A 26,461-nucleotide genomic window follows, 5' to 3' on the forward strand; every position below is an offset into this window, starting at 1 on the left:
GGGACGGCAATGAATGGATGGAGGAATTGACAAGAGTGGGGCCTCGCGGGGCACGAGGCAGCGGGGGGGCAGCTGCTGCAGCCTTGCAGACCGACTCGTGAGGCCCAGGCAAGGTGGTGGGACGTCCGGCTAAAAACAAACAGACAGACACATCCATCAGATGGGCGGCACCAGAACCCTGCCACCAAGGGCATCACCTGGAGGCACCCAAACCCTTTGCCTGGGATGTCCCTCAATGGTGGGACAGGGAGGTACCTGAGGTCTTGGAGCAGGGAGCAATTTAAATGGCAGGAAGGCATCAAAAAAAAGAAGAATATTTCTAGCTCTTTGGCTGGGAAATGTCTACCTGGACAGGCTGGACTGTTTTATCTCTAACCAAGATAGCAAGGTGGCTCCAGGTGCTGGTGATTGAGAGATGGCAGCCCATCTCCTGCAGGCACATCGGGCAGGTTAGTGCCCTCAAGGCTGCCCCCAGGGATCAGCTCAGACCACAGGCACCTCTTGCTGTCTGCAGCTGGGCAATTCCCAAACAGGGCTGATTTCTTGCAGGGTTGTGCCTGAGCTGTGCCGGGAAGGGTTTCCACCAGCAGCATGGACCAAAGCTACGGTATCCTCAAGGCTGACCTCCCCGGGCAGTCGGCAGGAGCCCCTCATGCTCAGCATTCCTGTCCTACTGACCTGCAACCTTTCCCTGCTCAGCGTCGTGTCTCCTCCACGATGGCCAGGAGACACCTCCCCTCGCCCAGCCCCAAAGGGAGTCTCCAGGAGCCACTAAGGGAGCAAAGAGAGACCCACCTGGGGATGAATTCTCCATCACCTCAGCCTGGTAGGAGTTCTGGGTAAAGAAGGGACGGTTGTCGTTCTCATCCGCTATGGAAATGACCAGCAGGTCAAAATCCTAAAGGAAAACAGGGACAAGAGGGTGATGACCACAACGTCCTTTTCTTGAGCTCACCTCCCGCCTCTCCCACCTCCAGTTTGGTGCTGGTCAGAGCTGGAGCCCTGTGCAACCATGATGCTGTGCTCCCTGGCCCACCCTGGAGGGTCTGCAGGGACCCTCAGCCTGGGGCTGGGCATCCTTTCCCAGCCTGCACCCTGAAGGGTGATGCGTGGGACATCTTGGCAGGACAGGGTGTCATTGTGGTTGTCCAGCTCTCCAGCCCAATTTTTCCATGACATCTACTGCTGTTGTACGGAGTCAACACATGGTGTTGGACTTGCCCTAAACCCTACTGGTCCTGTTCTCCGCTGGGGAGGGGGTTGCAGCCCTTTCCTTGTGACCCCCAGATGCTTTTGGGAGATGAGGCTGCTACTGGAAACACTGTGGGTAAATACACCGCCTGGTTTTGGCCACAGCAGGAACCCGTTCTCCCACCCACCCTGCCACCTGCATCACTGGAGGCCCTGGCAGTGTCTGTAATTACCCGCCTGGCATTGCGTATGTTCTCGGGGTTGTCCTTCACCGTGATGGTCAGCCTGTACTCTGCCAGCCGCTCCCTGTCCAGCGGGCGGTTTACGTAGACGATGCCGCTCTAACCAGAAAAAAGCGAGGAAAATAGGTACAAGTGACGTGAGGAGTGCTTCCGCTGGGGGATCTCCTGCCAGGGCAGGGATGCCAGGCGGCTCCCATGGGTGCCCAGGGAAGGCAGGGCTCCAGGGCCAGAGGTGCCCACCCTCCATGTCCCGGCATCCCACCCCCCTGTGGGCGTACGGTGTTGTTGATGTAGAAGGCATTCTCTGTGTTCCCCGCTGTTATGTCGAAGGTCAGGAGGGCATTTGGGCCCTTGTCCGCATCCCGGGCGAGGACGCGGGTGACAAAGCTGGAGACGGGGGCGTTCTCGCTGAGGGTGAGGTTCATCGGGAGGTTGAGGAGCACGGGGTCATTGTCGTTGATGTCCAGCACACGGACGCCCACCAGGATCTGCCGGGAAGAGAAGTGGTGCAGGCACGTGGCACCCATTTCCATCCCTGCCATCCTTTTTTTGCCCACCCTAGGCAAGATGTGGACTTCCCCACTCAGCCCATTATGGTCTGGGGGAGGAAAGCCCCAGGGACAGGGGAAAGGAGAAGGGGAGGAGAGTGAAGGCAGAGACAAGGAGGAAGGAGCTGAGGGTGGGGATGGCACCCCACAGCCCCTCACGCCACCCAGGGGGACTCACCGTGGAGCTGAGGGGGGGCACCCCCCGGTCCCGGGCGGCAATGGTGAGGTTATAGAAGGGGATGTTCTCGCGGTCCAGCTCAGCATCCTTCCGCACCCGCAGCTCCCCTTCCACCGGGGAGATCACAAACTCCCCTGCCAGAGACAGCAGGGCCCTGGCTCGTGCCATGCTGCTGCAAATGGCCCCGTTCCCCAGGGGAATGGCTTGTTTCGGAGCCGGGGGACAGGCACCATGGCGGGTTTGGGGACCAAACCATGCCTGTGGCAGCTGGGGACTATCCTGGATGCACCCCCCAAGTACCAGCAGGAGCAGGGGATGGGTTGAATGGCCAAATATCCTGCGTCCCTTGGCTGGGCCTTTCTGAAGATGCCAACAGCCCTCATGGGCACTTGCCCATGCCCTGTGATGGCCAGAGCAGGGTGGGCTACATGGCACGGACCCACCCAAGCTGAGGGGTTGCGTCCTGGTTGTTCTGGAAAAGCTTTGCAGCGGGGTCAGCTGGGAGATGGGACTGGGCTCTGCCTGGGCTAAAGTCACCACCCATTCCCAGAGGGACAGCCCTGGTCAGGGATGCCACCTGCTCTGGGCTGCTGGTGGGGCTGGAGCTACAGCTTTGTCATGGGTTGCAGAGCAACTCGGTCCCCAAATGCCCTGCAAACCCACAGGGGTGAGGCAACGGGGCTGTGTAATTACAGCTCTCGGTTTCTACTTCTGCGGTCTTGTTTTTTGCTTTTTAAATTTTTTTGCCTTTATTGTTTAACATATTTCCCCCCTCCCTTGCACAACCCCCGGCCACCCCCTTGGCCAGCCACGAACAGGTTAAGTTTCCTGTTGCTCAAAACAGGATTTCCTGGTGTCGAAAGGCTGAATTCGCAGAAGCGCTCGCTGGGAGGGAGGATGGCTTTTCTGAAACGCTTCCGCCTGCGCTCCGGCAAGCCAGGTTCCTCCATGGGGCAACCAGAAGGAGAGGTGATGCCCCCACGTCCCCGCTCACCGAGTGGGTCCCCGGCGATGATGCTGTACTCCACTTGCCCACTGGGTCCCGAGTCGCCGTCGTGGGCCAGGAAGGTCCAGACGCGTGGGCCGGGCTGCCCTTCCGTGACGTCGAAGGGACCCTCGTAGGGCCGTGGGAAGGTGGGACAGTTGTCGTTGATGTCATTGAGGTTCACCAGCACCTGCGGTCAGGGTGAGAGGGTGGAGGGCGGTGAGAGGAGACGGATGGAAGGGGGAGACCAGCCCTCTGGCCATGAAAAGCCATGGACAAGTGACATTGTAAAATACCTCCCGTATCTCTGGCTTTGCTGGGTTCACCAAACATCCAGCTCACAGTTCAGAGACTCAAACTCAGTTATTCCTGATCATGCCCATCCTACAGCAACACTGTGAAACTCCAGCCGCACACAGGTGGGGCCCTTTTCAACCTCTGGGCCACACAGCATGATGGAGAGGTCAGTGCAAAAGCCCCAATGTTCTCCACATTCACACCCTGATACCCAAGCTGGATAGACAAAACCCACAGACATGGATTTGACCACCAATCTCTGCAGCCAGCTGCACACTTGCTCACTCCTTTTCCTCCACCAAGGGCTTCATTCCTAATGCTGAGTAAACTTGAAAAAATTTGCAGCTTGCGATCTTAGTCCAACACAAAACACCACCGTTGGCACGTTTTCCCTCTTAGCATCCCTTCCTACAGCACACTTAGCTGTCTAGAAATCTATTCTACAGATCTCAAAAGGGGAAAGCATCAATGATTTTAGGGCAGAGTAGACCACAGGGCTGCTGGCAAAGCTGGGGCTCCAACAAACTTGAGTCTTGCTTTTTAGCTGAGTCACACTACATAGAAGACATTTATATAGCTCTATACAATACTATATTGCAAAGAGGGTTATCCCGTTGCTCGGCTTCAGGGACCTTGCACAGTGCAGAAACGCTGCCTGAGGAGAAGAGTCTCCAGTGACTAATAAAAGGTTGAGATTTGGTGGTAGGGGTGGTCACGAGAGATACTGAAATATGAGGAGCTTTCTGACCTCCGGGGTTAGAGGATAGTAAAATCCATCAGATGGGCATTTGTTACTGGCTAAATCTACAGAAGAGTATATCTGAGTCTCTGCTCCATTTTCTAGCAGTGGAGAAAATAAACACTGGCATGCCTTATCAGAGTGATGGATTTCCCATCACTTGGGATCTTAAATAATCACTAAGCCTCTTCCTAAAAGCTATGTTTTCATACAGTGCTGGCACAAACTCCATGGGCCGTGTAGGGAGGGTATTTCCTATCCTTTCTAGCTTCAGTACTTGTTGCTGAAGGGGTTTCCAAGTTCACATCTCTGCTTGGGCCAAGAGGAGGGAAAGCTCTGCCTTTGCCTGCAGCACGTTGGCAGCTGCCGCCTTCCCTGCTGGCAGTTAAACCCCAGGTCTTAAGGTTTCCGCTGCAGTTTTCCTGGGCCAGGAAGGCATCTCCAGCGGTATCAGATGCACACATCTGAAGGCTTCCCCTCAGCCCAAGCGTGGAGCACGGCACTGCCAGACTTGCGGGGACAGATTTTATCCATGGAAATCTCCCACACTGATATCTCCCCTTCAGTTTCTCTTTTTTCCTTTGCACACAAGAACTTATCTCCTTTTGGGGGACTACAAAATGCTTGGCTCGATATCTGGGTGAGGCATAACGGTCCATGATAGGGAGCCAAGGCAGAAGATCTAACCGATCTCTTCCACCTGCGGACCCCAAAATCAATGTGGGCACGGAGAATGTCTGCTGTACAACCGGTCAAATTTTGGTTTCGGTCACAAAAATAATTGGGGTATTCAATTCCTGCAAAACATTTGTTTTGGAGCTGCTAGTCTGCCCTCCCCACACTTTGAGCAGTGCACTGAGTTTAGGTCACCGTGGTCCAGGAAAAATGGAAGAACTATAGAGAAAAGCAACACAAAAATGACTAGAGGCTTTAAATAACCTCCATACAAAGAATGAAAAAGGAATTTTAAAAGTAGATAAATAATCTGAGAAGATAAAGATGAAGCAGAAATTAATGCTATAGCAATGCTTTACTATCTATCTACTGTCCCTTCAAGCAAGAAGGACCAAGGGGACATCTAAAGAAAACATAATGCAACGTAAAAGCAATTCTGGGAATTTCTTCTGTTTGTGTCTTTGCAGGACCAAATAACTGAGCTAATTAACCCAGGAGTAGTGTCCCTTGCCCATGACCCTATTTTGCAATGCCCATGAGGGAGCAGGGTGACAGCAACTGGGCAAACAGGCCGCAGTTGGGAAAAGCGACTGGTGACCACTGGGAAGGAGATGTGAAACCGCTTGTGTGAGGGGGAACTCCTCAACCTCGACGAGGCTGCACTGTCGCAACCCCGCCGGCAGCTCCCTACCGTGGTGGTCGATGTCAGCCGGCGCGAGACGATGGGGCACTGGTCGGTGGCGGTGACGATCAAGGTGTAACGCCCGTGGCTGATCTCGTAGTCCAGCTCCTTCACTGTGCGGATCTGCCCCTGCAAGGCGAAGGGAGAGTGGCCGGGAGTGAAGGGAGCGGGATAGGGACACGGCCGGGACGGGGCTGGCATTCTCACTGACCGTGGCGCTGTCGATGTGGAAGGTACCCAAGATATTGCCTTCGGTGATGCTGTACGCAACCGTGCCGTTGGGTCCCTCGTCTCGGTCCAGGGCCTGCACGGTGACGAGGGTGGCGTTGAGCGTGGCGGGACCTTCGTCGAGGGTCACCTCGTACAGCTGCTGCTGGAAAGCGGGAGCATTGTCGTTCTCGTCCAGGACGGTGACGTACACGGTGGTGGTGGCCTGTGGGACATGGGGACATCGTGTTAAGCACCGTAGAAGGATGGGCTCTGCCGCCCCTGGAGCTGGCTGGGGAAGGCTGGACCTGTCAAGGTCAATGACCAACGTGGGCTCAACCCTGCCAAAAGACACAAAACAGATGCAGGGCTCAAAATGAAACGAACCATGGCTGCAGACGCATCTCCAGGTAACGGCTGGGTACAGAGATAAAGGTACAGAGATTAAATCACATCCTTGTTCCCAAGCAAAGCATGCCTCTGTGGGATCCCTCTCCTTTTCACCCAGTTTTACCGTTGCTGGTCACACCAGGGAGCAGCCCGTGGCAGAGGGAAAGCCAGAGGCTGAACCCCATCGTGCCTTGCTGCCTTTGGAGGAGGCATGCGTGAGTCCTCACCTTGACTTTGGGGTTGTTATTACTGAGGGTGGCACCATGTTAGGACAGAAAATACCTGGATATGATGCTGCCATGTCTCTGGGCAGGAACAAAAATGAGCATCTCGGACAACCGGACTGACCTCCCATGGGTCCCATCATCTACCTGCTGACCACAATTCCGCCACCAGTCAGGCTCAGCCTGTCCTGACCCTCTTCCAGCTGTACCTGGCCTTGCACCCTGCCACCCTGCCTAAGGGCTCAGCTCAGAGATGGGGGTCTCCGGACGATAAACCATTTTCTTGAAGTCTCTGGACTTTGTGCCCACACCTTCCCCAGCCACAAATTTCTTCCAGCCAGGCAAGGGTTACATTTTTGACGAGAGTACCACAACCCCGTTTGCTGTAAAAACCACAAAGCCACAGCGTAATTAGCTCCTTTTCTATTATACTGCACGCTCCAAATTCAGAGCAGGTTAACAGCAAATTTTCCTGCGGTTTGCAAACCTCCACCTGTCTCCAGGCTCCACTTTCCAGGGAACACCGTGTTGAAATGAGGTGGCCCTCAGCTGCAGCCAGAGATTTTTTTTGGATGCCTTTTGAATTCGAAGGGAGGCTCCAGGAGGAGTTACGCCCACAGTGCTGCTTTACTATTTGAGGGCAGAGTAAAGGCCTCCCCCTGTGTAAATGGGCTGCGGGAGGGGGATGCTTTGCTCCCCTTTTTTGGGGGGAAAAGCTCCATTCGCTTCCCTGAGCTGGCACCGCTTTGAGTTACACTTCCCTGTACCTGCCTCAGGAGGGTTTCTGCCCGCCAGGTCCTCACAAACATGGGAAAAACAATAATTACAAGCAAAATGCACTTTAATCAAGCAAGCCCCAAGGGATCGGCTCCTGCCGGAGAAGGGGTGGGTGACCAGCACCCCAGCCCCTCACGGCTCAGCACCCACACGTCCCCCGGTACGGCAACCATCCTCCTCAGCTACCTCCTGTGCACCCCGAAAACACACGCAGGGGTACCAGCTTGCTCCAAGCTACCCCCTGCGATGCTGTAAGGGGAAAAAAAAAACCAAACCAGCAGATGCACCCGCTGCTGCCCAAATGGGTAGGGACCGAAGTGTCCCCCATCGGCAGGGTGCCCCGCTGGGGTGCCGCTGCTCCCCTCCCGGCCACCCCCAGCTCCCTGCTGCATCTCACCTCCTGGGGGTGCTCGCAGTTCTCTCCATTGCTGCACGTAATATCTCAATGAAATTTCCTGTGTGTGTGCGAGTCCGGCTGCCGCTGCGGGGCTGCTCAGAGCGTACGGGTGGCTCCGCGGAGGTGAACTCCCTTCGGTCACCCCAGTCGCGATGGAGGTGACGTCCCCCCAGCCTGGGTTGCTGCTGGCTGCGCTCTGTCTGCTCGCTTCCCACGGTAAGCTCCAGCTCGCTTTCCTCTCCTCCCCGCTCAGAGAAACTCTCCTCGCTGGGGCAGAGCGTTCGCCCAGCCGGAGCTGTGCCTCGGCACAAGGAATTTGGGGTATTTTGGGGGTTATTTACTTTCTCACCCTGTGATTTGGGGGTGGGGGCGGGGATCAAGCCAGCTTTTCATGCGATGCTGGTTGCGTGGGGGGAAAGGGGCCACAGGGGAGCTGCTGTTTTCAAAACTCTGGGATTGGGTTTTCCTCCTTCCTCCTTCGCTTTGATCTAAAGTGCGTGGAAGGAAAGCGGCACCCCTTGTCCCTGCCAGCCCCTTGGTGGGGATCCCAAGCTGGAAAAGCCACCCTTCGTCCCCGCACGGCACTTTGCCCCGGCACCGCGGAGGTCCCTGGCTGCGCCACGGTGAAAGGAGCGGAGAGAGGCGGTTTGTGTGAGCAGGGCTGGGATGGTCTCTCTGTGGATGCTCTGCTCCACCGTAATTGCTGGGACGTGCCAGGCAGCTTCTCCGGGTGGGCAGCCAGCCGGGCCAGGACCGCCGTGTGTGGTCGCCGAGTTTCCCTTCCCTGAGCAAGCGCTTCCCAGTGCTGGAAGCTCGCCGGGCGCTTGCCGGTGTGGTGGGGGGATGCTCTGGGAGGGGGCTGCTTCATGCCTGACTCTGCACCAGCCCCGGCAGGCAGTGTTTCCATACTGGGGCTCCAGGGCCAGGCAGTGAAACAGGGGTAGTGGCAATTAAAACTGCAGTTCGTCTGTGGCCGAAGGGTCAGAGAATAAAGCTGGGAAGGACCGCGGTCCCCCCGCCCCGCCCTGCACAGGTGGAGGACGAGCATCCTATTGGGCTTGGCTTTTCTCTCAGTCCCGGGATGACAAAGTGACTGCTTCCAGGATTTCTGCCATCACATCCCCAGGAAGAAATGATGCCCTGCTGCAGCAGGGCAGGGGGTCCCTTCTCCTCTCTCCTCTGCGACAGCAAGGCTGGTGTGGCTTGAAGCATGCTTTGCTTCTCATCCGAGACTCTCAACATCAGAGAACGATTCCCAGCATTTCTGTGGGGCTTTGGATTATTTCATTTATGCATCTGGGGTGCTGGGACTGAACAGCAGGCCTTCTGCAACGCAACAAGCTTGGACGCCGATGTTCAACGTGAGCCTGGTGCCAGAGGAACTGAGCTTTGTGCAACCACACGCTTGCCAAAACTTTCTGAACCCCCACCTAATTTTAGCAGGGCTTGATGGAGAAGTAGCGCCCTTGGAGACATCCAGCTCCTACATAGTTTGGGGATGCTGGCAGCTAGCTGGATGAGGAAGTGGTTCCTCTCCACCCAAGGGATGGCAGCTGAGCTGGGCTTTCCAAAATCACATCCCAAGCACAAAGCTGGCGTCGTGGCCCTGTCCCCGAGCCAGGGCTGTGCTGGGAGAGGAGCAAGGCAGGACCCTCCGGTGGCTGCAGCAGCTCCAGGCTGCTTTCCCCATGGCTTGGATGATGGGTACCCAGGGAGCAGCCCTGCTGCTGAAAAGCCATTTGGCTCCTTGGGATGCAGGAATGAGGGCCATTAACACAGGCACCTCTGGCATCTTCAGTAAATTTTTTTCTCTCCTTTTTCTTTCCTGCTGTAAGTACTTGTGCTGAGGTATGGATGCCCCTGCACATCTCACCTGGCTGATAACTCTGAAGCATAACGACAGCACAGTGGTGATGGGGCGTGTGGCACTTTCATGTCAGGCTGTTACAAAAGCTCCCAGAAAAAGAATTAAAGCCAGGTTCCTCACCTGAGCACTGAGCAGCTGCTGTCTCTCTGGCAGCCCTTCTGCTGCGGTGGGTGAGCCCCTCCAAAACCTGCAGCCCTCCCACCCAGATTTCCCTGGAGTAGAAAGAGGTGGCATGCTGTGGAAATCACTCCTGTAAGTCACAGGAGTGTAAATCAAACACCTGCTTGCCAGAGTGGGGGACCAAAGTTAGGAGAAGCAGCCAGGAGAGGCTTTTGGTCACCGACCCAGAATTTGGCATGAAATCCCGTTTTATTTAAGCTTTTGGCTGGCAAAGCAACATAGCCTCCTCAGCATTAGCACTTTTTTGCATTTTGTTTTCTCTGAAAGGAGAGCTCCCAGGTTTCAAGCTAGGCAGTGGTGCCGGCACTGGGGATGTACCAGCACTGCACTGGGCTCTGTGCCGCACCAATGCGATGCCACAGGTCAGAGCCGAAGATACCGAGGTGCCAAAGAGGAAGAGGGGCACTTTTGGCACCCACTTGAGACCTCCTCTGTCTTTACCAGATGGTGACAAGACGACAGCTCTTGGCTCGGACCTCGATGGGTCCAGGCTCTCTCAGCTGGAGATGCGCGGAGACGGGCATCTGGCTTTATCTTGGCATTTGCCAGCAGCACTGACTTCAAAGGGAATGGTCCGACCGGGGTGGGATGGAGCCAAACCTGGGGTCTGGGCATGGAAGAAGCCCACAGTGCCTGGAGGAGATTAAGATCCGTGAGCTTTAGTGTAAAGACGCCAACAGAAGACATTCCCTCCGGGCACCATCTGGCATCTAGCACAGCTTTAAAGCCTCGTTACATCTTGGGGAGGGAACAACAACTTCCCTGGCGCTGCTATAGGGCACACCATGCCTTGCCAGCTCTCCTCCCCAGCTGTTTGCTCCTCCACTCGATGGCTTTTAGAAGTCTTCCCCTGCTCGGGAGAAAGAAGGGAAGTCGGTAATGCTGAAGGCTTCGCACACGTGGTAACCTCTGCCCCTCCTCGCGGCTGGGCGCCGCTGCCGAAAGCGTGGGCTGCGTTGACTTTCCATCCAGCCGGTTCCCATCAAGCCCTGGGGGCGGAGGCTGGATGGTTTAGTAAGGCAGAGCTTTGCAAACTGCGCGGGGATGAGCGGGACGGCCCCCGTTTTATTTGGGGGGGGTGGTGGTGGTGGAAAACAAAGACTCCCGTAGATACTTTTGCAAGGTGTTGGAAGTGCGGCTTCCTCCAATAGAGCCCTGGCTTCCCTTCCCCTGGCTCCCAGGGGAGCCCCGATGTGAATGGGACATTTCCCGTTGCGGCAGGTATCGAGAAACACATCTGAGGTGCCTTTTGTGCTCGACGCGCTGGCAAGGAGGTGGGGCACCCGTTCCGCTGCCTGCCAAAACCCAGCCAAGCGCCCCGGCCCCAGCAGCATCTGAGGATGAGGAGCAGCCAGGCCTTGAAAACAAACCGAAACGAGGCAGCGTTGAGCTCAGGCCACGCAAACCTCTGCCCCAGAGCAGCCGCGGGGATGTGCTGCTGCTGAAGCGCCCTGCGGGATGCCGCAGCGATTATCCGGAGCGGTTCGGCAAAGGTCACGCCGTCCCCGGCTCTGCGGGACTCCTTGGCACTACGTGCCACAGACTGGGAGGGGGGGTCTGATGGGGCAGATCCCTTCCCCAAAACCCCCCCTCTCCCTGCATACCACCCTCAGGCAGGCTGCTGGGACCCCGGGGGGGGTTTCATGGCCGTTCTTACGGGGCTTAAGAGGTCACCATCGTCCTAAACGCCATAAATAACCACGAGGGGTGGAAGGCACGGAGGACATTTTCGCTTTCGGTCTCTCAAGCGGAGCCCCATGCCGGGGCGGTGACACAGTGACCCTGCAGGGAGGAGGACGCGATGGGAGCCTCTCGCCCGGCTGGACGGCTCCGGGCAGGCGCAGCACACCCCGCCTGCGACTGACGCCCGCTCGATATAGCAAATGAAAAACCTCAAAGCGAAACGGCGGCGGGGCTAATGGCACAACAGGATGTTAGCAAAATAAAAGAACGCCTTGTCCTCATACCGTCTTCTCTGTTGCAAACCAGCCCCGGGAACCTCTTTTTTTTGCTCAATAATTTAAAGAAAATGAACCTAGAATCGCCTTATTCTTCAGCTTTCGAAGGTGTCATTTGCAATTCTGCAAACACAAAGTGGTGGCGGAGCCAGAGCACCAGTCTTTGGTCTTTCCTCGCCCCTCATGCACAGCTCCCCTTACCCACCAGTACCCTCCACTGGTGTGCTGGGATGGGACCAGTAATGCTGCAGTACGCCCCTCGCTCCTGTGCCTCTGCCAGGCCTCCCGCCCACGTTTCGCAGCCGGCAGCGGTCAGGGATTTCTTTCTGAACATTGTTTTCATTTTCAAGCAGCTCCTCGCAGTCAGTGTCAGCCAGTTCCCCCCTCTCCTCCCCAGGGGCTGAAAAACAAACAGGGTGGGACGTGCTCCCCGCCTGATCTCGGGGGGCACGGGCTCCTCCTAGCTATTTTCTTTTTATTTTTTTGCCTTTTTTTTTTTTTTTTGAAGCTGGCTCAGCAGCACTTGCATTTCCTCATTCACGAGCCATACCTCGCTGCCCCGCTTCTCTTCTCATCCTCTGCATGCTTTGCAGAGGTCTGGTGCCCCATAGCAGCCCCCCACCTCTCTGCCCCACACCTCTGCCAGCTCTGGGCAAACTTCTCCCTCTCCACTGCTATTAAAAGCTATGCTCAGCTGTATTTAAAGCATGCCTCTCCTCCAGGGCTTATTTGTAGGGCGAAGTTGAGCTCCCAGTCCTGCTGGGATGTTGCTATACAGCAAGCGAAGGGCTCACGCCACGCTTCCCATCTCCCTTGTCGTGGGATATGGGGAGCTCACGAGTTTTTCTTGCCCTAAGGGCAGGGGTGAAGTCCTTTTTCCCTCTGCCTGCAGGCTGGCGTTGATGCTCTCTGATTGCTCTCTGCAAGTCCTAGCCATTCCTCTGGCAACCTGGGTGGTGGGGTTTGCAGTGCTTGTTTGGGGAGGGGTCCCCGTTTTGCTACGAACTCAGGGTAAGGCCAGAACCGTAGGGTCTGACTCAGCCACCGTGCCTTCTCCCCGGCAGAAGGGCCAGCAGCTTTCCTGATCACCACCCCGTACTCGCTCTGCATCTGCCCCGAGGGCCAGAACGTCACCCTGACCTGCCGGATCAGCGGTCCCCTCGCCGACCGCCACGACCTGCTCTACAAAACCTGGTACTTCAGCAGCAACGGCGACCAGAGCTGCTCCGAGAAGAAGCACATCCGCAACGTCACCGAGAAGGAGCTGCACCACGACCCGGGCAAGCACCACGAGCCGCTGGGCAACGGCACCCAAAAATCCGCCCTCGGGGGGCAAGCTAATCATCACGGGGTGGAATTTGTCCCCGACCACCACGGTGCCTTTCACATCGTGGTGATGAACCTGACGCTGCAGGACAGCGGGAATTACTGCTGCTACGCGGTGGAGGCCAGGCGGGAGCACGGCAAACCCCACACCTTGCAGGTCGCTCATGGTTTCGTGGAGCTGCAGATCCAGCAAGGTGAGGAGGGTCGAGGGGAGCCCCTGCCAGCCCCCCCATCCATGCCAGGGTGCCTCGGGGCAAGGCAGCAGATGAGGGTTGGTGGGGGGGTGCAGCATCAGGGCTGGGGAGGCAGGGCAAGCTGATGCTGAAAGCCCAAGCTGTGTTGCAAGAGTGGAAGAGCAGCAGATGTTGAAGGTTTGAATTAGGGCCAGAGAGCATTGGAACATTTAAAAAAAAAAGAAAAAAATAAATCAAGAGGCTGGAATGCAATAAAATCCATGCTACATAGTTTCACTGATCTTCTTCAACCTCTTTCTGGAAAACAAACCTCAACTTAAAAGGAGCTGGCTGGTGGTTCAAGCCTGGGTGAGGGCTGCAGGCATTGCTAGGGATGCAGGGCTTGTAGATAACCTTGAGGCAGCAGCCCGGGGGGGAGAGCTGCCCAGAGAGGCCAGAGATGGAGGGAAAGGCATCTGCTGTCCTTGATTTGCCACGTGAGGATAGACAATTTTGCTTTTAGTCCAAAAAAAAAAGAGCCTGCACAGCCAGGGACGGGCTCTGCTGCCGCAAGGGAAAAGGGGTCTTGCAGCAGGAATTTCAGTCTAAGCTTTCCAGGATTAAACTCCCGCATTTGGGATGCTCTGGGCTGATTTTCTCAATACTGGTGAGCAAAGGCAAGCACAGCTAGCAGATGCGGGACCTCTGTGGTACCTGAGCAACTCCCTTGAGATCTAACACGCTTTTCTCTTCTCCTCTGCAGGCAGAGGAGGGCTTCAAAACTGCACGTTTCATACCACCACCAGCAAAGGTAAAGGCAAAAAAACTCTTTCTCCAATGCACTGCTCGCCATCCCGGCCTGTGTATTTATTTCCCCAGGGATGGCTGCTTGCTATAAACACACCAGTGTCCCGATGCAACCTCACGGTCAGGTGTCAGGAGGGTGATTTCTGAGGCTGTCCCCACAGGGTGCATCTGACAGGCACGTCATCAGGCTGAGGAGAGCCTCCTTTGGCCCGTCACCTGGACATGACTGTCCTGAAGCCCCTGGAGATCATTCACCTTGTGGTTATAAAGCACCTGAGCCCCCCCCACCAAAACACGATCAGGGATTTAGCAGCCACTGCCATGAGCAGATGGGAAGGGACAGAAAGGGAAAGAGTCGCAGGAACCTCTTGCAACACTCTGCTGCCATCCTAAGCCCATACCACCTCGTCCTGAGCAGCGATGCTCTAGCAGGGGAAACCCAAATCTTGCTTGAGCCCTCAGACAACATGAGGCTCCCCCAGCGCTGTGTCTAGACGCTGGAGGTGCCCACAGTTCGCTATGCAGGTGGTTTCTCCATGGGTCATTCTGTCTATCCCTGTTTGCAGGCTGCTAAATGGGCAGATTTTGCTAAAATTGGTTTGCAGCATGGCTGGGGCCATGGGAAACTGCCCCCTGCTCCCCATGAGTAGTGCTTTCTGTCTCAAACCCTCAGTCTCAAGTGCTGAAACACCCTGTCCTGCCAGGCAAAGAAGAAAAGGGGAAAAAAAATCCCCCCTCAAAACACCACACCCAGAGCAAGATAGATGCTGCTTCCCCAGATGGATGCGCAGGAGAGGAGGGCTTGAGCTGAACCTGCCCTTGATTTAGGCAGCCCTTGACCTGCCACAAGCCGTCCCATGTGGACCCTGATGGCCACAAACGTGCCCACAGGCTGCCAAGCCTTTCTGGGGAGCCTCCATGGGTAGAGTACTCCAGGGGCACGTTCGTTAGCAGAGGCCTTGCGTAACGAGCCCTTTGATTCCCGAGTACTCTGAAGCAGCCTGATTTTGACGAGCCAGCTGTGGGTTGGAGTCAGCACACTTTGAAATCGCTGGGAGCCTTTCTGCTGACTTCAGAGGGCTTTATCAGGGCCCCTGCTTCTCTCCTCATATATAGAAGACCAAAGAAAGACCTTGGGATGGCCTCCAGCAATGAAGGACTTTGGTCAAGGTCCTAAACCGATGCCCCAGAGCTTATGTCCACAACCAGCACGGCATCCCAGCACGAATCCCTCTAGGAGCGGACCGCCCGTGCGTGCCGGAGCCGCATCGCATCAGGCGTGGGGCAACGCCGGTGTTGCCCTGTGCTTCTGCTACGGCTTGAGGAAACCGAGGAAACGCAAAGCGAACCCTCCCCACTGCCCGCTCCAGCTCTGCTCTCTTCTGTTGCAGATATCACAGCCGCTGCGCTGGCGACGGGCGCCTGCATCGTGGGCATCCTCTGCCTGCCTCTCATCTTGCTCCTGATTTACAAGCAGAGACAAGCCGTCAGCAGCAGACGTACGTACCCTCCCCTCGCCAGCTGCCGGCGGGGACACCCGTCTCGTCTCCCGGGCTGTGTCAGCATGGGATTTATGGGATGGGACATGTTCCGCTGGGGTGAGCTGGTTCGGCTGTCCCGAGTCCCACGGGTACCGTGGAAGGTGGCCCAAAGACAGGTCCCTGCCAGGTGCCTTCTCCAAAGGTGTCCTGGGAAGGGGCGGGCATGCCTGCAGGCTGCTGGCGAGGAGTGGGGGGGTCCAGGAGCGAGGAGGGGGACCCACGAGGTCCGCAAGACACCCCGGGAGCGTGCTGGGGGCACTGAGGCAGCAAAGATGCTGCCAGGCCCCCTCCCCACTGAGCCCTTTCCTCCCCATCCACTGCGAGAGCTGGCTCATCCCTCCCTCCACCACACAGCTGAAATAGCTTTACCTCCTAAGTGACTGAAAAAGCCTTATTTGTGCTTTTTCTCCCCTTGTCTTTAAAAAAAGCCCTTATAAGTCTATAGCAATAGGACTGCAGCAAGCCAGGTCTCCCCCCACTGCCCCAGCCCTAGAAAACCAGGCTGTGCTGAGGTGAAGCCGGCTGCCAGCTCCTGCCCGTGCCTGGCTTGCAGTGATTTCAGTAATTAAGCAGAAAGGGGCACCATCTTAACTGGCAGAGCCATTTCATCAGGCCTTGGGCAAGCCGGGGGCCCTGTGGTTTCTCTCGCCGAGCTTGGTGGGCGGCTGTGCGGCTCTGAGCAAGCCCTTTGGAGAAGTGGGTTTTTTTGCAGCAGCAGTGGGCGCAATGCCAGCCACGAGAACGGGAACTGCGCTTTCGACATCCGTCCCCGGCCAAAAAGACTGGCCATATGCCTTCACGCATCCATTTTGCTGTGGCTGGGGTGCAGCTCCCCCCCCACCCCGTGCTGCAAATTGTCACCTGGATGCTATTTAACCCAAAAGGGAAGGCAAAACTCAGGGGGATTTGCTCCTGGGGTGTCTCAGAGCAGGTTAGCTACAGGTTATTTCCACCAGGCGCTTTCCATCAGCACAGTCTGGGCCAAAACTTGTGCGCCTGGGCTCGGGATGCTCACCGTACAGCCGTCTAGCACGCCCGAGTAACACGGGCTGTGGGATCTGCTGTGGCAAAGGGGATGAGGAAATAAATAACAGGGTGCTGCACGGGCAAACGCAAAGGCAGCCAAATGCTAGGGCAGGGTTTTGCAGAGCCCTGGGAGGGTGTCACAGGTGGGTGGTGGGTGCATCTGGGCACGAGCGGGGCCCGGGCATCGCAGCTGCGCCTTGCCTTGCCCCACACCGGCAGAAACACCTCCTTCCCCCTTCTTGGGGGCTTATGGTTTCAATCTGGGAGGAGGCTGGGCTGGGGAGTGAACAAGGCAGGAGATGGCAGGGATGCGGAGAAGGAGGTTTGGGAGCAAAGAAGAGGCTGATGCTAAAGAAGGGGGAAAGGGAGGGAGGAATGGAGAGGAAGAGGAGGAACTGGACACCAGAAAACAGCACTCTTTTGGTGTTCTTCAGTGGCCCGACTCTTGGGTACGCGAGCATCTACGTGACATACTTTTGCAACCAGATCCTCTAGCTGGGACGCGATATCTTGCCACAGTGTGGCAGGGTCTGGGTTTGACACTGGGCTTCACGCTGCCAGCACTCACACCAACCGTTTTGTCTTTGGCAGGTGCCCATGAGCTTGTCAGGATGGACAGGTGAGGAAACCCACGTGCTTCCACCTTCCCCCAGGCTCCTCGCACCCCCTCTGCCCACATCCCAGACCCCGCAAGGGTCTTTGTCCTCTCCTCCCCTCCCCTTGAAGCCACCGTGTGCCCTCAGCCCGGCAGAGCGAAGGGGATGCTGGTGGCACCCACGCCTGGGGTCCTGTCCCTTTCTGGGCAGCTGCTATTCCTCTTCCCTTCCTCTGAGTGGGAAGCGTCTCCTTTCTTTTTGCCTGTGCCAAGGCATGCATCTCCCCATGCCCCAGGAGAACTCGAAACCACGGTGCCTTTTGGCTAAGCTTTCCCCCACTTGCTCTCAGCTGAGGTGCCACCACCTGAACCTGCTCCCTGTCCTGCTCGGTTGTTCCCAGCGCTCAGCCAAAACCCTAGGGATAAAAAAAGCTCCTGAAATAAAAATGCAAATCCCCACCTCTCACACTCTCTCTTCTCCCACAGCAGCGCCCAGGGCATCGAAAACCCCGTCTTCGAGGCAGTCCCCTCGGCGAGCACGGAGCAGCGGCCCCGACCCCAGCTCTCCTACATGGCCAGCCGGCAGCCCTCCGAGTCTGGCCGGCATCTGCTCTCCGAGCCTGGCACCCCCCTGTCCCCCCCCGGCCCCGGGGACTGCTTCTTCCCAACGCTGGGTGAGTGACCGGTGATGCTGAGCCCTCACGGGGACCACTGCGGGAGGGGTGGGAAGGAAAGGGGCAGCGGTGGTGGGGGGGTGGTGGTGAACGGGAAAGAGGGGTTTAAATACCAGCTGCAAATTTTGTATCATGTGGGACATCAAGTCCCAGGGCTTTGAAGATGGGAAAGACCCAAATCCTCTGTTTTCAGTGCAAAAGCACAAGTTTGGCCACTTCCCGAAGCATATGCTGCAAGCTGGACTAATACCCCCGGTCTGTCCTTTTCCAGATCCTGTTCCCGACTCACCAAATTCCTTGAAAGCCTAAAGACCCAGGAGGAAACCACATGCCCCAGCCGCAGCCGGGAGAGGCCAGGCAGCCACCACGCCACGCTCGCCCAGCTGAGACCCTCGGGAGGGCAGCAGGGCCACGGGCGGCAAAGTCTTAAAAAATGAAGCTGAGTGCAGGAGCCCTGCCCTTGCCTCCTGTCCTGGCTCTGCCCTGGGGCTGGAAGTGAACCTCTTTTGCCAGGATTTCAGTTTTTAACTACTTATTTCTATGGAGAAGAGCATGCCTCTGTGCTGCTCACGTTTTACAGACTAGCTAAAAATTGGGGATGCAGGGAAGGAAGGATGACCCGCACCTGCAAACTTCCCCGAGGATTTAACTTATTGCCAGGAGTTCAAGCTCTGCAACATCAACCTGTTTCTGCATCTTTGACTGAATGTCCTCTCTGGGAGCGGATGGTAAAGTACCTTATCCACCGCGAGACAAAACAGGGTCACCGGCCAGCCTTGTACTACATTTTTCTTTGCAAAACAGGAAGGGGAGAGGCTCCTTGCCGCTGATGGAGCCCTCCTTCCCCACCAGCCTTTTGAGACAGCCACGGACTTGCGAGGCTGCTGTGTTTTCAGCTGGACACGTGTCAGGAGGAGCCTTATTTCTGCTGCAATTTTATCCTCGGCTTGGGATCGGGGGAATTTATCTTTCTGTTTGTTTCATTATCACTGCTGATTAAAAGAAAAAAAGGATGTTTATGGGTTTTGTTTGATTTTTTTTTTTTTTTTTTTTTAAATGCCTGTAAATTAGAAAGTTCATCGGGAGGGTTTTGGAGGATGTTCCTGTGACATGGCCGAGAGTCCCTGCGGAGAGGTGGAGGCACGGGAGCACACAGTGGGTGGTGGGAAACCCTCCCGCTGCCTTCCCCCCATCCTCCTGGGGCCAGCACGGCCAGAGCAACCATCCCCGGGACCACTGCCTTCAGCCACGCCGGAGGACCCTGCGATGCCCTGGGGGACATGGGTGCCCTCACAGCATCCTCCGTCTGAACGCAGCACCCTGGCATTGCTTATCCAAAAGAAGCCGTGGGTCAGGCTCCAGCATGACTCAGCCCATGGCGAGGAGGTAAAACTTTGTGGTAGACACTTTTACTCAAAAGGTGCGTTCGGTTTTTTTTTCTCTTGCTTCTATTTTTGTTGTAAAATGGGGAAAAAATTGCCACTAGAAAAACATAAACATTAGTCATCCCAAAACAGCGTCAGACCTGAGCAACAGCCATACCAGGCAGCGTGCCCGGGCAGAGCATCCCCGGCAGCACGCCGAATTTTCACACTACGTAGCTGGAGGAAACAGCGTGTGCCTCTGCAATGGGCCGGGGGCACCCTGGCCCGCTGCAGGATTTGATTAATCTGGTGTTGGCTTCAGCGAGAGCAACTTCAGGATAGTCTGGCCGCGGGCAGAGGGATAAAGGAGAAGCCAGCACCAATGCCCCCACCGCAGATGTAACCTCCTGAGCACGGGACTCGTGCTTTATTGCCAGCTGCGGCTCGGCCCCTTTCCTGGCTTTTCTGGGGAAGCTCACCCAGTGCCTCCAGCGCTTCCCTCTCCCCATCCCAGCAGCTGCAGCCGGAAAGGCACGCAGGGGATTTGCCTGCCTGCAGGTCCTAACCGCTTTGAAACCCTCTCTGAGTCTCTCCGTTTGCTAACAAATGCGCTGTTTGACGACAGAATAAAGCTTTGTTGGAAACAGGTTTCCCTCTGTGCTGCAGGAATCCCGTTTTTTGGGATGCCCTGTGCTGCAGGCAGGTGCGGTGGGTGGCAGAGGCGACCCACGTTCTCTGCCAGAGGCACTGGTGCGGCACGTCGGGGCACCGTGTGGCATCAGGGACCGTTCCCCACCTGGAAAGCTCACCAGAAGGAAAACTAAAGACTTTTAGGCGAAAGAAGTGATGGCTACCCAGCATTTTACACATGCTGGAGCAGGAGCCCTGGCACGCTGGGTGCTGGCACCCCGCCTTGGCCCCCACCACCGGTGGAGAAGACAGCACAGTGCCGCACCTTCGGGCCGGATGCTTACGGTGGAGGCGACCCAGCAAGACGCTTATGCCCTCACGGCCCTTGCCGGGTCCCACCAGCTCTTGCAAGTGCCTGGCGTGGGAACGCGCGTCGAGCTGGCTCCCCGCTGCCGGCTGTTTTCCGCTGCATCAGCACCCGGGGCTTCGTTCATGAGGAGCTGCCGCGGTGCTTCACCTGAACTCTTGTTTTGGAGTAGGTGGATGGGAACAGAAACTGCAGAGGCTGAAGCAGTCCTGGCTGGGAGCAGCTGCGAGATAGGCATCTTGGCAGTGAGGAGCGGCTTTGCTGATCCACCCTGCCTTGCTGCAGCTGCTGGTACCCGGGTCTGCCAGTGCCAGGAGGAGCCTTGCTCCGCTGCACGTGGGTGCTGCAGCTTCCTTGGGCAGACATTCTTCCTTCTGCTGTGGGAAGCGTCCCAAAGACTCCGGAGCAGGGCCAGCCCTTGGGGAGGTGCAGCTGCAGGCTTGCACCAGGGTCAGACAGAGCCCGGATGACTCCTGCAATTCCCACGCAAGGACACCTAGAGCTTCCAGTTGCAGCTCACCAGCTTGTGAAGGTTTTCTTTCCTGCAGTGCTTTCTGGGGCAAATGCTTTCCTTTTGGCATCAGCACTTTACCATTTTGCCCCTGCGTTTCCAGCTCCCAAGAGGACGGCCAGTATTCCATGCACCTTGCTGTCCTGGGTATCACGGATCACCGTGGGACTTCCGAGTCCTCTCCCAGCAATGTCTCCTCTGCCTCTCCCATACTCAGAAAACCAAATCTTGAAGCACACGAGGGGATGTACGAGTTACAACCAATAAATCCCTTTTGTGTATCATTGCATCAGCCTAGACTTAACTTGTGAAACCAAAGTTTCTGGTGGGTGACAAACTCCCAACAGACATCACCCAGGCATGAGGCCAGCAGTCAGCAAGCGACATGCAGGGCAGCCTTTCGCAAGACCTAAGCATCCTCAAGCTCCAAAAAGGGCCAAGCCTCTTCTCTCCGCTCAGGAATCAGGTCACTGGATGCTTTGTTTTGCTTCAGCGTGGCGGGATTTTGATCGTCGCTGCTGGCATAACTTGCGCCGGTGACGTGGTGGTCACGCAGCAGAAACCCTGAGGACAAGCGAGGCTGCTGGGACACCGCTTTGGCAGCGTGAAGCGATAAGCTGTGTCACTTGTCCTCGACGGCACTGGGAAGGCAAGAGGGCATTGCCATGGCAATGGGATTTGCCGGCTCGGCACATGGCATTCCTCACCAGAGCAGCATCAGCGATGCTCCCAGGGCGCCCGGGCAACGGGGACAAGGAGGAGCTGGTGCTATGAGTGCTGCAGTTACACAAAGCTGCCTTCTCTCGTTCTGGAAGAAGAGTCTTACCTAGATTTAAGCCGCCAGCAATTGCAGGGTTTAAGAAAAAGATGGTGTTGCAGAAGCAAGCATGTGAACTACCTAGCAGGGAGGAGTTGAGGTGCAAAGCCTGAAGCGAGAGTTGCAAGCCGCAGTTTGCACTGCTGGTTGCAACCTGTTTCCTCAAAATGTAGAGCAGGGCTTTGCAGCAAGAGCTCTGCTGGGAGATCAGAGAGATGGCAAGAGATAGCAGGTGGAGGTGGGGGAGAGGAAGGATGGCAGGGTGTCGCGCAGGGTGTCACGCCTCCCCGTGTCACAGTTTGGGCTTGCTTTGTGGACACAGGCACTCGCTCACCCCTGCAGAGCCGTGGGGTTAGGAAGGACTCGGGGCTGGAAAATACCCCAAAAGTTATTTGCTCTTTTGACGCTCCCACACCAGAGTCCTCCTTAAAGGCACGGATAACGAGACTTGAGATTCGTGGAGTGGGGAAGGTGCGAGGGAGAGGAGACAGGCACTCTGGCACACTGGTAGCTAAAAAGCAAGGCGGCCACCTCCCCAGACCAAAGGATGATGGACAGGGTCTCATATCAGCCCCCAAACACATGCCCAGACCCCGCTTATTGCGGGCAGGGTACTCCGAACGGCAGCAACGCGACCAAAGAGCTGCCCAAATCTCGCATGGTGGGGACGGCAACGGCTATAGCGGTAATTACTGGAGCTCTTCTGATTTGCAAGCACCAGAGCGGACACACATCGGTCCACGGTGAGCTGAACCATGGTTCAGCTGCTGCTCCAGCCACCCCCTGCCTTGAGATGGGTGAGCAACAGCCCAGGACCGTTCAGACTCGGAGTGTGAGCAGGACAACTCCTGCAGCCGCCAGCACGCTTGCCTGTTGGGATGCTCTTGACATTTTTGGCATTTACAGACGGGAGACGGCACCTCCCCAGACGACTGCAAGAGAGGGTCCCGCAGGACCAGGCACCGAAGGAGGCCCTGGCTCAAACCTGTACTCAGCAGGATTGGACCCCGAGTCATAACCCAAATGGCCTGGTCACCGAAACATTGTGCCCTGTGCCTGTTCCCCCCTTCATGCTCAACGTCTCAATGCTAAGCTCGTTCCCGCAGTGCTGCCCAGCTCCATTCCCCCCCCTCAAAAGCACATTTTGGTGGCTCACCGACAGGGAGGGGTTGCCTTCGTCCTCGACGGTGACCACCAGGCTGTAGAAGCTCTGCCGCTCGCGGTCCGGCGGGGAGGGACGGGTGGCGATCTCGCCGGTGACGCGGTCCATGCGGAAGGTCAGGTCCTCGTTCCCGCGGGTGATGTAGTAGGAGAGGACGCTGTTGAGGCTGGCGTCCCGGTCAGTGGCACGTACCTGGACCACCGCCGTGCCACCACCGACGTTCTGCAGGGGGAGACGGCAGGGTGAGCGGCAGAGATACACGACGTAAATCGCATGCGCCTCATAATATATAAAATATATAATTAGTAACATAATTCTAATATAGAGAGGGTTTTTTCCAGGCATTGCCGTGCTTGAGGCTCCAAACTCGCTGCCCTGACACCCAGCAGCCAAGCAGAAGGCTGCTTTCCCTCACCAGCTCCTGAATGCTGCTTTTGCAGTGCATATTGCGAATGATGTTCTATTAATAAATGCATCTTTGTGCAAAAAATTAACCAAGGCTACTCGCCCTGCAACAGATAGCTCAGCTGATAATCAGCCACAGGCTTAGCGATGGAAGGCTCTGCCCTTTCCTTGAGTGCTCAGATCTTTTTTGGTTTGAAACTCTGAAGTTAAATGTATTTTCTACATTAGCTTTTGAAAAGAAATGGAATAAAACTAACAGGCGACATTTACTGTTAAGTCACCAAAGCCAGCTGCCGCTGCACGCTGGAATTGCACCTCTTTTTCCATACGTTACAACATCTCCCATTTGTTGCAATGAAGGATTTTGATTTCCTGCCACAGAAAGCTGCGCATTAGGTCCTATCTAGGCTGGCACAGCCTGGGAGAGTGTAAAAACCAGTGTGTGTGCAAAGGTGAAGGCTGTGTAATGGACTCAGAGCTCGGCTAATTATTTTTGGATAGTCCCATTACGGGGGAAATCAAAACAGAAATTCTGTTCTTCAACCAGCTCTGAACATGTATTAAATAGATAAGAAAATCCTATCAGGGCAATAACTTTAATGCAAAGCTATTAATCATGAGCACCACTTCCTCACAGCTAAGTGTCACTGGCTATTACTCGTATTTCATTTTTTATCATCAAATTGAGAACCCCCCCGGTCCAGGAATTAAACTGTCAGGAAATAAGTTGTCTTTTCTCATGCCTGATTGTGTTTTATTGCTTAATTATCTAGCTCTTGCCGAGCTGCTTCCTGAAAGCAATTCCTATTCTGCACCGCGCCGCCTCTTGTGTCATTTCGGTGGCATTTCCATGGGCGTGTAGCCACTTCTCCTTCCTCCTGGTCCCTGCAGCCTCATGGGCTTAAGTTGCCTGCAGAGCTCTCTCCTAGCCCAAAACGAGGAGGCCAGCACAGGTGAGGGCTTGCAAGGGGCCAGCAACCCTTGAATGACCCAAGGTGAGGTTTGCAAGGGGCCGCCAATGGAGTTGTCCCCACCTGCCTTGTGGCAAGACCTCACCTTGGGAGGATGGAAGGAGAGGAGCGGGGCCGCGTGCTTACCTCGCTCACGCTCACGTTGTAGCCGAAGGGGCTGTCGATGATGGGGGGGTTGTCGTTGACGTCGAGGATGTTCACTCGCAGAGTGTGCTCCTTCCTCCGGGGAGGCACGCCGCCATCCGAGGCTTGGATCTGCAGTTGGGGGTGGATTTTCAAACAAATGCTCTTTTTAAGCTCACAGCCCCAGGAAAATAGCCTCGATGCTCAAACCAGAAGAAGCCCAAGGAGGTAAGTGGGGCGGTTTGGTGCTTACCCGTAAGGTGTAGCGATCCAGCAGCTCCCGGTCCAGTGGCCGTGCCACAAACACCTCGCCATAGGTGTTGTTGGTGGTACGGATCTCAAAAGCCCGGCCAATGTTCCCCGATGTCAGCGAGAAAGTCACCTGGAAATGTGACCGGGAAATAAAAAAAAGGGCAGGCAATAGGATGCTGTGAGGAGGAAGGAGAGAGAGGACACCCTACAGTTATAAACCCAGCATTGTCTCAGGAAGGCTCTGAGCGTTTTAAAAGGTCCACAGAAGCTGAGCTCCACAGATGTCCTGGCTAATTGCAGCCACCCCAACCATGGGTCAACCCCCGTCTCATCCACAGCCCTCCTACGGTGCTAGCGATGTTTTGGTATTAAGGGTGGCATGGAGCATGTGGCAGGTCCCTTTCAGACACCAAAGAAGACAGTGGCTCACTAATGGACCCCAAAATCCCAGACCTGACTCTGAGGGTGTCAGAGCAGAGTCCCCCTGATTTTCAGCCCTGCCTGTGACATCTCAGACAGAATCTGCAGCGAGAGCAGACGGGACCTCATTAACGCCTCTCTGCGTGGTAAAGAAAATAGCGAGCGGCAGAGAGCTTCCTGCTCAGCCTGCCAAGGGCTTCGCTGCCGTTCCCCGTGGTGGGAGAGGCCACAGCTGGTTTTCAGATTGCCGGGCTCCTTTTGACACATGTCCCGCAGAGCTCTTTGCCCCAGACAGCCCAAGGACGAGTGTTTTCCTCTCTTGCAGGCACGCCTTGACCGGGGAGCGCTGGTACCCGCTGCACAAACATCCCCAGCACCGCCGGCGTCAATGACCAGCCTTTGCTTTCGCAGGGATGCAGAGCAGGGGAAAGGGTTGGGAAGATGCTGATGGAGGCATTTCTGTGTCAGTGAAACGCTACCATAGCCTTACGGGCAGCCCCAAGCCTGCTGCGCCGGCTTCCCTACCTGCCCGTTGCTGCCAGCGTCGGGGTCGCGGGCCAGGACCACAGCCACCTGCTTGCCGACGGTGCTGTCCTCTGCCACGCTCACGGACGAGTCGGAGGTGATGTCAAACTGGGGGCTGTTGTCGTTCTCATCCAGGACCGTGATGGTCACCTGTGGGCATGGCACGGGACTCAGGCAGGAGCCGGCTCCCTGCCCACCCGGCATCAACAGCCGCGCTGACATCCCCTGCAAACTCTTGACCCGCTGCACCCTTCCGAGGTGCCAAAAGCCTGAGTGTTGTCCATGCCATGTGGGAATGGGTGCAGGTGTTTGAGCCCAGGAACTGAAGCTACATCCCTGTCTGCAGAGGAGGAGGAGGAGAAGGAGGGATGCTTAGAGGCTGGAGAGAGAGTGCCAGGGTGCTACAGCTCTCAGTTGGTGGATTTTTCTATGGAGCACCCTATGGTTTTTTATCCTCCAAATAGCTGGGGATGGAGCAACTCACGCTGCTGCAGGCTGACCCTTTCCTGCTAAGCTTTTCATGAGCAGCGATTTCATCTGTGCTCACAGCACCAGAGGTTGGGCAGGGTTTGCTTTAAAGTTAAAGGGGCACAAAGAAGAGAGCGCTGTGTGTATTTAACTAAACCAGGGCAAGGTGGGCATAGAGAAGACGTGAGCTCCCTCCTGGGAAAAGGCACATGGGCGAGTGAGAGACCGGGCAGGAGATGCTCGGAGGGGCACTCCACCGCAGGCGACCGGGGACCAGGCTACTTCGGCCACAATTAGCCAGAGGAAATGCTCTCATTGCATTTGTAATCAAAGAGCTGCAATGTGACACAGAAATGAGAGAGGAAGAGACTTTCTGTTCCCGGGGCTCTATTTATGGGTGCCCTGAGCCCCCAGGTGCGGCCAGGCTGAATGTGACAACATCCCGGAGGAAGCCGGGGAGCGACTTGTGTGCCTCGGGATGATTCGGTTATTGTTGCCGCTGAATTAAAAACAGAGAGCCAGGAGCGGGGAGAGCCCATTCAGCCGCTGCGATGGATCCGGCAGCTGCTGTCCCAAGTGCCAGATCAGGGCGTTGGGATTTCTGCTCGCCAGCAGCAGGGTGGCTCACGGGCGCCGCACCATGTCCCGGGGGGGTGTCACAGAGGCTGGTGGTGCTGGTGGGACAGGGCTGGAGACCTCCGCCCTTGTCCCTCCCTGCAGCTCAATGCAGAGTTTGGGATGGATCCTGGCCCCCAAGATGATGCCAG

At 56.3% G+C, this 26,461-nt stretch overlaps 2 protein-coding genes across 6 annotated transcripts in view; one reads left to right on the plus strand and one right to left on the minus strand.

Moving 5' to 3' along the window:
• The window catches only part of CDH23 (cadherin related 23), a 213,592-nt gene that overhangs the window by 12,865 nt on the left and 174,266 nt on the right, over positions 1-26,461 (minus strand). For 3 of the 4 annotated variants that reach the window (XM_069795809.1, XM_069795808.1, XM_069795807.1), the window contains exons 1-11: positions 25,227-25,446; positions 24,283-24,411; positions 24,033-24,161; positions 22,525-22,752; positions 5,749-5,970; positions 5,547-5,666; positions 3,154-3,334; positions 2,160-2,293; positions 1,712-1,921; positions 1,425-1,532; positions 796-898 (exon numbers count right to left, since the gene is read on the minus strand). In XM_069795809.1, coding sequence (XP_069651910.1) covers positions 796-898; positions 1,425-1,532; positions 1,712-1,921; positions 2,160-2,293; positions 3,154-3,334; positions 5,547-5,666; positions 5,749-5,970; positions 22,525-22,752; positions 24,033-24,161; positions 24,283-24,411; positions 25,227-25,430 — 1,768 coding nt within the window. In that variant the 5' untranslated portion in view covers positions 25,431-25,446. Of the gene's footprint in view, positions 1-795; positions 899-1,424; positions 1,533-1,711; positions 1,922-2,159; positions 2,294-3,153; positions 3,335-5,546; positions 5,667-5,748; positions 5,971-22,524; positions 22,753-24,032; positions 24,162-24,282; positions 24,412-25,226; positions 25,447-26,461 lie in introns of those variants that run through there. The other variant, XM_069795810.1, reaches the window with a different exon arrangement.
• VSIR (V-set immunoregulatory receptor) lies at positions 7,579-18,692 on the plus strand. Of its 2 annotated transcripts, none has more exons than XM_069795819.1 (7): positions 7,579-7,748; positions 12,602-13,057; positions 13,800-13,847; positions 15,235-15,342; positions 17,002-17,029; positions 17,495-17,679; positions 17,951-18,692. In XM_069795819.1, the coding sequence occupies exons 1-7, from the start codon at positions 7,685-7,687 to the stop codon at positions 17,986-17,988; spliced, it is 927 nt and encodes a 308-aa protein (XP_069651920.1). In that variant the 5' UTR covers positions 7,579-7,684; the 3' UTR covers positions 17,989-18,692. The 2 variants fall into 2 exon arrangements, with proteins under 2 accessions (XP_069651920.1, XP_069651921.1); XM_069795820.1 differs by having other exon boundaries at positions 7,582-7,748; positions 17,492-17,679.

The sequence above is a fragment of the Haliaeetus albicilla genome, chromosome 11, assembly GCF_947461875.1.
Source record: "Haliaeetus albicilla chromosome 11, bHalAlb1.1, whole genome shotgun sequence".
In the NCBI taxonomy this organism is placed as follows: Eukaryota; Metazoa; Chordata; class Aves; order Accipitriformes; family Accipitridae; genus Haliaeetus; species Haliaeetus albicilla.